Genomic DNA, 14216 nt, shown 5'->3' with positions numbered 1-14216 from the left:
GAGAAATTCAATTCCGCAAAAGAGAAAGCGAATCACATTTCAATCTATCCTAAATCTTCCTATTCACATATGAGTATTACTCAAATCTATTCATCACTTCTTGACCTTTTACTCCTATCATCAATCATAATACCAGATCTAGCAGCTGCAGCAGCTTCTTCTTCTCTTTTCCTTTTAGATTGACTTCCGGAAGGTGCAACTCCAGTTAATAATTTCTCAGCATCATCAGCAGTAAAGTTGATGAAAGGATCAGAGAAGCTGAATCCACCATTATTCGATGCTTTCCTTTTACTTGCTGAAGAGGGTGTCCTAGCCTTAGGTGTGGTCTTGCTTGGCGTCAACTGATTAGACACTTTCCTTGATCTGTTGGGAGATGAGGGTAATCTTGCAATTTGTCTAGGTTGTTGTTGAGAAGCCATGACAGGTACGGATTGTGCAGGATGAGGAGGTGGATGTACTCGATGTGCAGGGATCGGTGCACCGGTAACCATATACTGAGCCGGAGCGGGATGTACAGTGACCAAAGGGGTATGAGTAAGAACAGGTAAAGAACCAGTTTGTGCAGAAGGACCTTCCCATCCCATTATAGCAGGTTGATTCCTCCTCGCAGCCGGTGCTGTTTCAGTAGGTTGCATTACTGAAGCTTCAAACATGCCTACTCTTCTGGCGGCAGCTTCTCGGCGTTGAGCATCCCTTTGAGCTTGTTGTTCGGCTTGTTGCGCTTGAACAATGGCTTGAGCTCGAGCAAGGTGAGGTGGTAAACCAGGTTGATTTATACCAGCACCGGATAATCTCCTTGTTTGAGGTAATGGTTGAGTACCCGCTCGCTGCATTGCAATAGGCTGTTGAGGTTGACTTTGAGCGACAGCCAGAGATGTTGGGAAACCAGCCGATTGAGGCGTAGGTGGGTAGGGAGAAGGAACAAAAGTAGAGTGTACAGGAGGATGGATCTTTATGGAAAGATTGTTTTTCCTCGATGTCGATCGGGTAGGTGTAGGTGGCATGCGAGGATAGGCGAAAGAGTCAAATTGTTGGTATGATGGAGATGGGTCAGAAGTATATAAGGGTTGTGGTCCGGGCGGGCCTGAAGGGATTGGCTGTGGTGCGTAAGAGAAAAGATCTCGGGGAGGAGCGTTTCTTGAAGGGACAAATCCTTCGGAGGAGAGGCTAAGAAGGACGTCAGCACATAGCCCTACAAGTTCGCAAATAAGCCGATACTGACCTCCTCGTCATGACATCCGCAGTCGGTACGCTCAACATCCCTTGAGAACTTTCTCCGCCATTCAAGCCCGGAGCGGACGATGGTCTACTTGAATCATCATCATTATTTCCAGAATTCGATCCCATTATCGCCGTAGGGTTGATAGTGAACGCCGGTAACAAACCAATGGGCTGATTGTGTTGATTAAGATCAAATTGTCCAAGACCTACAACGTCCTGCGTTGCAGGTAGTCCTGAGATCCAGGAGGGAAAGTTGGTCTCAAATGAATTAGGGTTAAAAGTGAAATCAGGTGTTTGCGAAGGGAAGACACCTGTATGTGAGTGAGATTGCATCATGGGTACCGCATTTGTAGGTTCATTGAAGGCAGTAAATATTGTGTCTTCGGTTTGGAGATTGTCGAAAGATAATGTCTGGTCATTGAAGTTCCAGACAAAGTCGTCCAACTCGTTGACATCTGCGGGGACGTCCATGGGAGCACTTGGAATCTCTAAAGGTGTTTCGAGGAAATTTGTCCCGTCTAACCATTGAGTTGTTACCTCTTCTTCTTTGAGCACCGGCATCGATGTAGGCTTATGTAGAGGTCGAGGTTGACGTGACGATGACCCTATTATTGGGTTCGAGGTGACTCGGTGAGGTTGAGCCTGGTATGAAGGAGTTGGAGGAGTATAGGTTGATCCACCAAAAGAAGGTGTTGTTTCGTCCCAGGCGAATCCGGGCGTGCTATTCGGCGGTGTAAATGTATTTCCACTTATAGCTGCGAAAGACTTTCCAGATAACGAAGGGGTTATAGGCTCTCCCCAGGAATCCACTGATCCCGATGATCTATGCGAGAAGAAAACAGTTGGATCTTCACCAGAATTTGCTAATTTTTTGGTTGGTGTATGAAAGATCCCAAAATCTGCTGTTTCGGCAGGTGTGAAAGGCTCAAACGATGAAGTAACAAATTCGCATTGATCTGCTATGGAAGGTGAAGAGGCGTCGGAAACGGATCTTGGAGGGGGTTGTTTAACGTCTATCGATGGAAAGTCTTCCCAAGTTGATGGTAAAGAGGATGAGAGTTGTTCGGAAAAGGAGGAGAAGGAGAGGAAGTTGGATGTCTCATATTCCGTAGATGAAGGATCGAATAGATAGGAATCACTCTCGAAGATAGATCCCATCGTGGCGAGGGAGCTTGCGCTTGCCGATTTGACGATGCGAGTATAAGTTTTCTAAGAGGTTATGGTAGTCGGACCAGCGACTGGGCTTGCTGTTCAGCCTGACAAGATCTAGCTTCTCAAGACCACAAGCGTATTATAGGTTGTAAGCGCCGTTTGAGCCGGGCTGAGCGTGTGAAGTGCGGATTTTTAGAAGAGTTGGCACAGCCAGTATGTATGTGTATGGTAGGATGGTGGTGAGGATAAGAATAGAAGATCAGTCAGCTTGAAATTGATGATTCCAGAAAAGTGAAACATGCGATATGGAGAATAGATTGTCAAAGTACTCACGTTTGGTCTCAGACCAGGTATACCAGCTATTCTTTGTTTAATTCCTGGATTCTTAATTTTCACAATAATTCTTTCTCCACAAAATCCCTTCCGATGTGATCAAGATGGATGATACCGCTAATGTGGATTGCTCGGAAACAGAGTTCAAGGCTAATGTTGAATAAAAGCCAATTGATAGGTGATCGAGGCGGTCGATAAAAGCTAATTTACTTTGAGCCCTGAAAATATAATGAAACGGTATGGAAGATTGCGCTCAGCGCTGATGATGGCGTATGATTAGGTTGTAGGGATATTGAGTAAATTCGATGTATGAAGGTGTAAGATGTTTTGTTAATGTTCGAAGAATACGAGTGCCTGGGGAAAGCAAAAGCAGTCGGGTGGATGGTATGGTGGAGGTTATGTGTATATGGTTGAACCCTGAATATACCTCCGATGATATCAACAACAGTCCATCCGATGATATTCTGGCTAAGATTGATAATTGATATAGCTCTTTCGATGGTCTGATCTTATGGCGGAGCTAAGTAGGTGACAAAGTGTGGCTGTGGATTGGTGATTGGCTTTTATGCCGACGATGCGAGATGGAAAGATGGCTGGTATCGATTTTCAACCTCACAGAGGAGAATTATACTCAATGGATGGGTTACCGGATGAGAGAAAATTAAGAAGAAAATTAAGAGTTGAAGGGAAGTGAAATATTGGTTCGATCTGAATGTGTGGTGTCTCTTATATGAGGTTGAACAATCAGTCTTCAAGCTCTAATTGAATCGGACTTGGTCGCTCTCAACCAAATATCTAGCTCGATCGTTGAAAGGTATCTACGTCCATATAACTTGATTGTTTGGTTTCTGGATTGCTGTACCTTTCGTACAATTGTTCACTCTATCGCTCACTTTATATATTTATGTATCAATGATATAGATGATGATGGAAGGGGGGGTTATGTGTGATTCTCAGATATAGGATGTGTATTTCAACGGTTCATAGAGGGGAATCCGATCTGGAATTCATCCTTCATAACTCCATTATTCATAGATAGCATTTTTAGCTTACTTTTTCACCGATACATTACATCAATTTACCGTACATCCTTGGCTCTAAAGCCTTAATTCACACTAATTAAAATTGACTTGTTAAAATATCATAAGGTAGATACCAAAAAGTCATGTAGTTTGTAGTGAGAGAAATGAATGTAATGGTGGCTTTTCTAAGATCCGAGACTTTCCTGAAAATAAATTACATTTACATATTCTAGCTTTCAGGGTTTAAACCATTAAAAAGCCGGATTATAAGGGAAATCATTCCGATATTTTGTTCCTGATATATATCCTCACAACTACAACAAAGTAAACGGCCTTTATGTTTTTAAGCTTTTTACTTTTTTGAGGTAAAATGACTCATGATCCGGACCCTGTAAAACTGAAGATCGTACGGTGATCTTGATTGTGAGGCGTTTGGGGATCGACAGGAGATACATAGGTCCTCTTACCTTACAGAAGTGTGATTCCCTCAAAGAGGTTTAGCGCCGTTACTGCAAGTGGCTAACGTTTGTTCGCATAGCTTTACGTTTTGCTTAGACTGATCTCGCTTTCCTCAGTTATTCCATACAACGATCGTTAGTGAACATTACAATAATGTTTACCGCTGATATCATAGACCAGCTGAGCATTCTCCCTTCGTTCCTTCACATCCGATCCGGTTCCTTCCTTTCCTATCATGAGGAGGTTAGTCCGCAAGACATCAGTTTTCTCCCTTGATCCGCTGTTAAGATAAGGATGCGTGAAGATTCTCTTGGATGAATTCTGTGTGGGAAAAGCGGAGATTCTGATGAAGTAACGTTCAGAGGAAGCGGTCTGTAAATCCTCTGATGCATGCCAAGGCTTCTCACGCTCTATCTTGAAAATACAACAATTGTTTTAATCGGAGCATCGTGATATAATCAATTTCCCCCTGGTGATCTCCTTCCGTTCCGTACCGGTTGAAAATGCCGTAATAAATAACCGGAATATGAATGAATTAAGATAGACAATCAGAAATGAAGCCTAAAGTCTAGTTGTAATAATGTAATGTAATGACGAAATCAACATTACTTGGATTCATTGCCAGATATATTGTCCCGCTAGTCTTGAGGAGTGGAGTATAAGATGTTGATGTCCAATGAATCGGTAGTGGTGATTCACTTTGGCTTAGCGTATTTAACTGACACTAAAAGCTATTGAAAAAGAAAAAAAAAATCAATCTGAGACATCGTTGGAGATCAAAAGGCGACTTTACTAGATAAGGAAAAAAAAAAAGTCAAAAGATAGCTGGAGTCAATAAGAAGTCCAGAAGAAATCGAATAAAATATAGTTATATTGGAATTTGCTTTTAAAGTAAATATGGTGTGGCGCTGAAAACATATCTATTGGAAACCTCTTAACTGAAGTCTGGTTGATACGATCCTCGATTGAAAAACAACCAAAAAATCGATATGAAGAAACAAACCTTTTAAGTGAAACAAAAGATCAGCAAAATTATAAAAATGATTCATTACAACTTGATAACCCTGAGTTCTAATAAAACCAATAAAAAACCATTTCCTCTCTTCCTTCTTGAATCAATACGATAATTACAGGCATTACTTATCCTGATTCCAACAAATCTTACATTTGATTTTGATAGTATTTTCGATAAGGATGTTTTACTTTTGTTTCTCTATTCGGTCCTGTACCGAATATACAATTAATGATCGTCATAATCTCCTTTTGGTATTAACTTCTTTAATCCGGAACATCTTTAGGTACAAAAATCGGTACCAAACTTATGAACTTGAATTTCAAACTTGAAAAGACAACAAATTGTAAGATACCTACCTCATCAATACTACTGTAGCGATTTGTCAAATGCTCGATCGATGTTTACACCTTTCCTCTCATAATTTTCTATCATTTCGTTATTCTCATTGATCACGGAACGGATAACGGCTTTATTAGCGTTTTATTTAAAATCGTTATCTAATGACTTTCCGTGCCGTTCCGGTATTTCCCTTGGTTTAGTAAAATCAGTAATCATTAGATGTATAGTGGCGAACGTCTATTACCAGTGGTATAAAATGTCTAGCTAATTCGTTACATTACGATGTACAACCGTACGTAGGAACGTAGGAAATGTGGCTTCTGTTTACTATGTAAAGAAATGCTGATGTTTTACGGTTATAATATGGCCATAAAAAGGCTTCCCTTTCACTTTCGCCTTGTCGGAACTGTGGCAATATTAAGATTTAAACTTTTTACGTTTGTCTTACCGTTTTTACACTTTAGTTCGGCATATCGGATATTCCATCTTTCAAAGTTATCCTGAATTAGTAATGTTTATGACTATTCACGTTAACTTATGATGTGAGCATCTTTTACGGATTATACATTGTCATCAGACTTCCAGGAGGTGTATGACCGTATTCATTTCTCATTCCCCTAAGAGAGATCGGCCAGGAATGAGTAGAAATGCCTATACCTGCGAAACAGTCAATGCAATGCATCGATATACACGAAGCTACGCGATATCAAACAACGACATCTACAAAGTATTGCATGCATTCTAGCATTTCAGAAATACCTATAAACTACTTGCTACATCTACATTAAGTGGTTTACACGCTAATCTCAATATCTCGCTTGAAACATTTTCATTTGTTGATCTAATTGTTAATCTACATAATTTTGCTTCTTTATTAGGTTCTAATCTACCTAATATACCCCTACGATTCATTCACATCGTATCAGCTCTCAGTTGAAACAAAACGATTGACTTAACAAAAAAAAAACCTCAGTGAATAAACTTACACTTTACCTGTTTCTGACATGTGTAATACCCCAGCAAATACAATCTATGATAATCAAATTAGTCATTCGAGATCTCCTTAGACGCTATACGATCAATCGCGCAACTCACATTCTCTGGTTTCGGGTCAATTCCACTTAAAACTGATAACCTATTTCCAGATACTATTCTACTATTTCGATTGATATCAACCTCATTTGAAGAAGTGAGTCTGATAGGGAAAATTTGTTGAGCTTCTCTCGGAGCACCTATGAACGTATCAATCATTCAGTTTAATTCCTGTAATCTAAGTGAAGCGTAAATAATGAGCGATAAACAGCACTTACCTCCAATTATCTTCCATCTTTCAAAGAAAGGTCCACTTTCCAGACTGACACCTTCCACGAATCTACTTAATACTATTGGTAATTTCAAGACAAGTATTTTGGGTTCCCCATTTTGACCGGCGATAGAATAATTGAGTCGTATTAGTGGTATTTGACCCAATCCAAATCCTGCAAAGGGGGCTTTACATTCAATGTGAAGCATTTCTTGAATTTGAGCTCCACCTGTGATTTCAGTTATTGGTGAATCGTGGAATTTGACCAAAACAGAATTTTGAATTGGATTATCAATGATAATTTGGAAATCTTTTATAGTGGCTTCACCCTTATTACCGAAGAATAAAGCTAATCGACCTAGATGTCCATGATATTCCGCTTTTACCCCTATCTGCAGTTCGGTATCTTCATACAATATACCTTCGTTGGAATACGTTAGCCTTTCAAACCACTATCACGTCTCCATTGCATCAGCGAATTTTCCTACCACAAACTTATTCACATCTCACTTACCTTTTCAATATGGTCACCAGCCGTCAGGGTAGCCAACAAAGCAGGATTGACGCCCCCAAGGGTCGCTTTATGCGATAAAACTCCATTGCTTTGTGCAGATTGTTCGGCTTGCGGTTGAGCAGATGGGGCAGTTTCGTATAATTGAGCCAAGTCGGCAGCAGCACCAGTAGGTGCAGGCATGAGAAGTGGTTCGTCTTGAATAGTCCCCTCGCCGGTACCTCCGTTAGACAGATCTAATTCAGCAAGCGAAGCCATGATATCGTCCGCGGGTCCAGAAGACGTTGTTCCCATCATAGTGTCAGCACCTATACTCATCGATCTCTGCGTCTGCGGTTGGGGTTGAGGCTGTGACTGAGGCGGAGTTGGTCGAGGTTGGGCTTGTTGTTGAGGCAAATCCGCCGTGATTGTGTTGGAATCCGCTGTACCTTTTCTGAAGCTCTTGAATCGCTCAGCTTCTCTACCTTTGTTATCCTCTTTATGACCTATGACCCATGTTCGTTTGTCGTGAGATTGATCGCCCCGTTTATGTAGTCGATTCACCAAAGCAGATTCCCTTTCTGGGAAGACTGGCATCTCATCACAGATCGCCGATAACAAATCGTCACCATCCCCTCTTTGTGCTAACGCAAGGTATTCGCAGGCCCGCTGCTGCAATTCTGCATCTAGAACGTGGGTATATCGTTCAAATATGTTGATTAGGTGGTCTTTGATTTCCGGGAAGAGATTTACCCACTAAATCAGTGTCATGTCAGCTCAGAAGCAAACAGGTCCGAGGTCGATTACACCGTTACTCACCTTGATATATGTTGTCAGCAGCAATGCACGTGTGGGTGCCGTACACATGTTAACTTTAGAATGCAAAGCTTGGAACTGTTCTATCGGACTACATCCAGGTTCGTTCGCTATCAAATGACCGAATTCTCCTAGTATATAACCTAATGGCTCAAATTGCTCAGCGGGACATAATGCTGGGCGCGCGAAACAACTACTCACCTCCAACCCTAATCATGTTTTCGTGGCATGCGGTAGCCTGTAAATGCTGATATACTGCTTGCGCAGCATAATTTTGTAGATCCTCGTTGTTTGTTACTAGCTGTACCACTCTGTACCACACTTCCGCTCCAACATGGTCTCCAGCAGCTGCTATGAGTTGCAATATCGTATCGACATACCACTCGTACTAAAGCAAACACATCAGCTTCAATGATCAATATATGGGATCTTTCCCGATTTCCGCTTACCTCGGTAGCGAATCTTTCCGTTAAGATAGCAATCTTTAACACCATCTCTTCTCTAAGATTATAATCGGCCACTTGCAGATATCTGACTAATTCTCCAACAATGATCTTTGAATTCGTAGTGTCACACATTGAGTATAGCAGATCTAATGCTCGCCGTCGGACTGAAATATCTCGATCTTTTAGAGACTGGATGATGATATTTTGATGCTTCTTTACAGAATCTAATGAGCTTGAAGTAGCTGCCAAATGAGCCATAGCATCTAGTCCTAGATACCTGACATTTGTTTCTTTCGCCATGATGAACCTGCCCAGCAGTATACCAGCACTATGACAAACTTTAGACTCGGGATCAATGTGTATGGCGAGATTTATGGCTTCAAAGAGCACCGAATTTTGAGCATTATTGTGTTGTACATTCTGCAAAGTTACATATAAGCCGGCAATCTGTGAATCAAATTATTGCTCGGAGCTCACTCTTGGAGTTTCTTGAGAGGTGTCGATGATAGCCTGTATTATGCCATTTACCATATCAATCACTTCTTGATTATCTATTGAACGATGTCAGCTATTCATTCGTAGATGACTCGCGCCAGTCAACACATACCTGGTGGGGGATAGTATTGTAGCAATCTCAGTAATTTGATCTGTAACCAAGGATTCGACACTTTGTAATAAATGTACTCGGCCGGAGTTTCTTGGTCAAACACGATCTGTAGCGGATTTATTAGCTTGTTGCGAATGTCAATTACAGTGGCTTGAAGAGCTGACCTTATCTAGTCTGTTCACTGCTTTCTGGTAACATCCACTGAAAGCTTCTAAATGATCTTGAGCCATAGCAGTTACCAATGTCGTTACTGTCATGACAACACTATGATCGTAGTCGTCCATCATGTAGATTATCCTTTCTGCCCATTCGCTTGCTGGTAACACACTAGGATGTTTTCGATATAATCGTAATAACGTTAAAGCTGCTTTCTTCCTAACGAACGTTGTCGATGTTCTACGGTCTCTCATTAATTGAGATATCCAATGAATCCAGATCGAAGGATTGAAAGGTACTTACTGACTTATCATAGCTCTATATACATTCTCTCCTAAAGCCTCGGCCATCTCTTGTCCACCTAGAGTAGCTATTGCGTGTAATGCCAGACAATTATTGATCTCACTATGGTCTTCAAGATCCTTTCGGAATGAATTTATGACTAGTCGAACCATATCTGAATTTTCGTGCATCAACAGTGTACATGCCAGATATCCCTGTGATATCGATGCGATCAGCAAAATTAAATTTCACGGGTTCGACGAAAAGATCAGGCCTACAATTTGCTTTTCAGAATATTTCCCACTACTTATCAAATTAACAGCCTCCATATGTCCTACATCTACTTTATAACCCAATATATATGTGAATACTACTTTAGCAAGGTATTTCTTCTTTTGATATCCATCTAAATTTCCATCTTTGAACTTTTGTCTAATGTGAGCCATTTCACGATTTATACGTTTCTCTTCCAACTCTCTGACGCGACATGCTCGGAGATCCGATATATACTACAAACTTCATTAGCAGAGGTTCTGAGGTTTGCTTCGGATCTCGGAATGATAGGGTTTAGAAGAAGCGACCATTGGTTTCATGGAGTATATGTCTCACCTGGGTCAAACCCCTCATTGAAGTCGCCATGATGACAACGTCTTCCCTCCGAATAGACTTCGAATAGTATGAATAGTAGAGGGAACAAGATCGATTTTTGCGATGTAGGACTGGAATTCGAGCCAATCTACGTGAATTCCAGATACTGGCTCACTCGATTTGAGAAAAGATAACAGCTCTTCTAATGATGTTGTTTTCATTTAGTATGAACAGTGAAAACAATAGTTGGTTATTCTAATTCTGGTAGTGACGCGCTTGGACCGCATAACAACATATCAACTTACGTCAGCATCCCTGATAGCCAATCGATACCTTATCAATCTAATTTAATGCCAACGTGGATTGATTCTAATCCATATCAATGGTAATAGGTGAAGTGTTATACGGATCCGAAATATGTCATAGTCAAGAGAGTCATCGGAAATATCCCCTATCGTACATATACATATCATTATAATCATATAGAAGCAGCTCATTGTTGCCTATATCAAGTTACTCAGATAGAGGCGCCTTTTCTCTCCTTGCTGTTCTGACGAAAAGGCTCTAAGGACGCAATCAATATGTCACGAAGAGGTTTCGATACTTCCCTTTCAAACTCGAAATCAACTACAAAACCTAACAAACCTAACCGAAAGAATTCAGCTACTATCCCTACACCTGATCCTGAACATGCTATATCTCACGTTCCAACTCATACGACCTCTGAAAGAGCAGCTTTAGATAGAAAGAACAGTAGTAAAGATGTAGTGGTAAAAGATGAAACTCCTGAAGAAGTGGATGATGATGTCTGCTTCATCTGTGCTGAGCCTATCACTTTTTGGAGTGTCGGTATCTGTGGACATAGGACTTGCCAGTGAGCCATCCTCATCAGTCTTTTCTCTCTTCATTGAGCTCTTAATTGAGTGTGGCGCATCCCTATACTGCCGAAGAATCCTGCAATTTTAAGCTGACGCTATCATATTCTAGTGTTTGTGCAGTCCGTTTGCGCACGTTTTACAAGTAAGTCAAACCTCTTTGTTAGAATCCCTCCATACTAAACCTAGAAACGAGGTGGAGCTATAGCTGACGGAGGACTCACATCTGCAGAAAGACGGATTGTACTTTCTGCAAAACACCATTACCATCTCTCCTATTTTCTCGATCGCCCTCAACACCTTTCCCATCGGAACATCACATCACGCCTTCTCCTCCAAACGTCATAGCAGATGCTCAAGCTAAGATAGAGAGCTTACCTAAGGGTAAGAAGTGGGACGAAGGTATCACTCATCCCGGATCATTGGATGTAGCTGCTTTTCCATACGGAGATGATATCTTAAGTGTGGTGTTTGAGGATGAGGATATGGTATGTTCAGCGCGGCCCACGATTTTTAGATTCTTGGAAGTAGGGGATGTATAGCTGACTTCCGTAATTTTGTGCTGACGTAGATGGACGCTACTTTATTGTTATTACGCTTCAACTGTCCATACCAAGATTGTCCATATCAAGGAACGAATTGGCAATCACTCGAAAAACATACCTTAGCAACTCATGGCTTAATGATTTGTACACTTTGTCGATCGACGTTGTCTCGATTCGCTCATGAACAAGGATTATATCCACCTCATTTGATATCATTGCATGATCCGTCCAAGCTGAAGAGAGGACAAAGACCCCCTAGACCGAGAGGCAGTGAGATCGAATTGGTCAAATCTTGGGATGCACCTCATCCTTTGTGCGAGGTGAGTCGTGCCTTCTGACATATGATTAAAGACGAGCTCACAAGATCCGTATGTACGATAGTTCTGCCACCAGTCATTCTTCGGACCTGATGAGCTGTTCAAGCATATGAGAGCGGATCATGAGGAATGCCATGTTTGTAGAGGTCTTGGAGACAAGGATGTGTAGTGAGTCAAGAATTCTTGGAAATTGACTTAAAAGGCTAATATTAGGTGACGTCCAGCTTCCAAAACTACAATGCCTTGGAAAAACATTTCAAGTAAGCAATCTGAATATTCTCGACATTTTGAGATGTTAACGAATAGTTCGCAAATAGCCAAGATCACTTCCCATGTCAACAGCCAATTTGTCTCGAGAAGAAATTTGTAGTCTTCGGGACTGAGATGGATTTGAAGGCTCATACGATAACGGAGGTATGTTATCTCGAAGATCTCGCGGATCTCCACAGCTGAAGTCGAAGTATAGCATTCCGAATCAATGTCATCTAGAGACAAAGCTCAATCCCGTCAGATAGCAGTCGATTTCTCATCGGATCGTAGACCGGGTAATAGACAACAAGGTTCAAGAGGATTCACTCTAGCTCAACCATTTGATCCATCTCGTGGAGGACCATCTAGAATTAGAGAAGGACCAAGCCACCAACAACTTGATCAACCTCACTTAACCCCTGCTCAAAGACAACAACAAGAAAGGCAACTCAACAAAGATCGCCAAGAGGAGAATAGACGAAGAAAAGCTTTTGCTACCGGATTGACAAGGGAAGATGGAAGTTCTGGATCAAGGGTTACACAACAAGCCGAAGAAAGTGCTAATCCCGCTGCATACGCGAGCACGAGTCGGGACGATGTGGATGAGATAGTGGCTACGTGAGCGCCTGTTTCCGTTCTGACATGCTGTCCGGGATAAACTAATGATGTATCCCATAGTCGACATGCTGAACTACTTTCAAGAGTATCGATGCTTGTATCCGATTCGCCTACGAAATTATCCTCTTTCCGATCTGCTGTCCGATCGTATAAAAACAATGAATCCGCTGCGAAAGATATGGTGGATACTATATTCCATGTATTTGATAGAGATCTCGACACCACGACTGGAGTCGTCAGAGAAATATCGAGCCTCTTCAGCACGGACGCTGATGGGGAGAAAGAAAGGAACGTCTTGGAGGCTTTGAACGCATTCAGAATTGAGGTAAGCTGTGCATATATCCTATTTGATATGTTCATGACTAATGTCTTTTTCAAATAATCAGCAACAAGAACAATTTCCTTCGTTGGGCAACGTAACGCCTCGAGGTCTAGGTTCAAATTACGCAGGAATCACTTCGGGTAAAATCCTAAATGCGAAGAAGACTACTGGACGTTCTGGAGGAACAGTTTGGTCGAGAGTGGAAGCTGCAGCTGCTTCTCATCCTGTTAATAGACCAACACCTACGACAGGTCTAAATGGTAGATTTGTACCTGGCTCTTCAGCTAGAGTTCCAATATCCTCAACATCAGCCTTTCCTTCTCTTTCTGGACCTGGACCTGGATCTGGATCTGGGACTTCATCATCTTCAAAAGCAAATGCTTCGACTCCTTGGGCAGGTGGATCAGGTGGAGGTACAGGAAATAAAACTCCAAGTGCATTAGCTGGACCTCAAATTAGATCTGTTAATTTCCCTATTACTTCAAATTCTTCAAAATCTAAACCATTAAATAATAGTGCATTCCCGAGTTTACCAACTACTTCTAATAAAGGATTATCTTCAATTGAGAAAAAAGCCTTATTTTCTAAACCTACAAATAGAGATGAGAGTTTAAAAAGGATTACAGGGAATATTACGCCACCTACAAACGGTTGGGGAGGTGGAAATGGAAATAATACGCCAATAAATTTAGATAATCTTGATATTAATGAAAATCAACTTTCAACATCGTCGATAACGGATGGCAATTCTTCACAAAATGGAAATCAAGGAGGAGGAGGAAAGAAAAAGGGAAAGAGTAAACAATTGTTATTTAGTGTTAGTGCTAGGCCTTCTGGTGGACCATCACATGGGTAAATGTTATGAAGTGATTTTGAATCTGGATTAAGCGATAGGGTGAAGTAGAGAATCGCATAATTGCATTGTCCAATATTGATAAGAGGGTATCATGGGATTGTTGATACAACATTTATGCATTGACATTACAATATCTCTCAGCCAATTCGATTATTTGTGATGAAATCTTCTTCAGCATGTTTGGCGACGTAAGTTTTCCGATTTG

General features: G+C 41.3%; 3 protein-coding genes across 3 annotated transcripts; 1 reads left to right on the top strand and 2 right to left on the bottom strand.

The window, feature by feature from the left end:
* Positions 1 to 86: 86 nt before the first annotated feature.
* I206_105343 (uncharacterized protein) lies at positions 87 to 2379 on the bottom strand (the record flags this gene model as incomplete). The annotated part of the gene is made up of 2 exons (XM_019155490.1): positions 87 to 1167; positions 1223 to 2379. 2 exons carry the CDS (start codon positions 2377 to 2379, stop codon positions 87 to 89), a joined length of 2238 nt encoding a protein of 745 aa, XP_019011644.1.
* Positions 2380 to 6300: 3921 nt separating this feature from the next.
* Positions 6301 to 10280, bottom strand: I206_105342 (uncharacterized protein; the record flags this gene model as incomplete). Its single annotated transcript, XM_019155491.1, has 14 exons — positions 6301 to 6442; positions 6528 to 6571; positions 6637 to 6773; positions 6852 to 7296; positions 7359 to 8090; positions 8154 to 8293; positions 8352 to 8538; positions 8600 to 9016; positions 9074 to 9147; positions 9204 to 9309; positions 9368 to 9599; positions 9663 to 9856; positions 9920 to 10150; positions 10251 to 10280. The coding sequence occupies 14 exons, from the start codon at positions 10278 to 10280 to the stop codon at positions 6301 to 6303; spliced, it is 3111 nt and encodes a 1036-aa protein (XP_019011645.1).
* Positions 10281 to 10810: 530 nt separating this feature from the next.
* On the top strand, positions 10811 to 14011 carry I206_105341 (uncharacterized protein; the record flags this gene model as incomplete). Its single annotated transcript, XM_070203103.1, has 10 exons — positions 10811 to 11103; positions 11217 to 11249; positions 11337 to 11592; positions 11676 to 11969; positions 12031 to 12134; positions 12191 to 12226; positions 12284 to 12380; positions 12433 to 12833; positions 12894 to 13158; positions 13220 to 14011. The coding sequence occupies 10 exons, from the start codon at positions 10811 to 10813 to the stop codon at positions 14009 to 14011; spliced, it is 2571 nt and encodes an 856-aa protein (XP_070059204.1).
* Between the last annotated feature and the right edge of the window lie 205 nt (positions 14012 to 14216).

This window comes from Kwoniella pini, chromosome 7 (assembly GCF_000512605.2).
Source record: "Kwoniella pini CBS 10737 chromosome 7, complete sequence".
Taxonomy (NCBI): Eukaryota; Fungi; Basidiomycota; class Tremellomycetes; order Tremellales; family Cryptococcaceae; genus Kwoniella; species Kwoniella pini.
The sequence above is the reverse complement of the archived record's forward strand: the minus strand, read 5'-3'. Positions and strand labels throughout refer to the sequence as shown.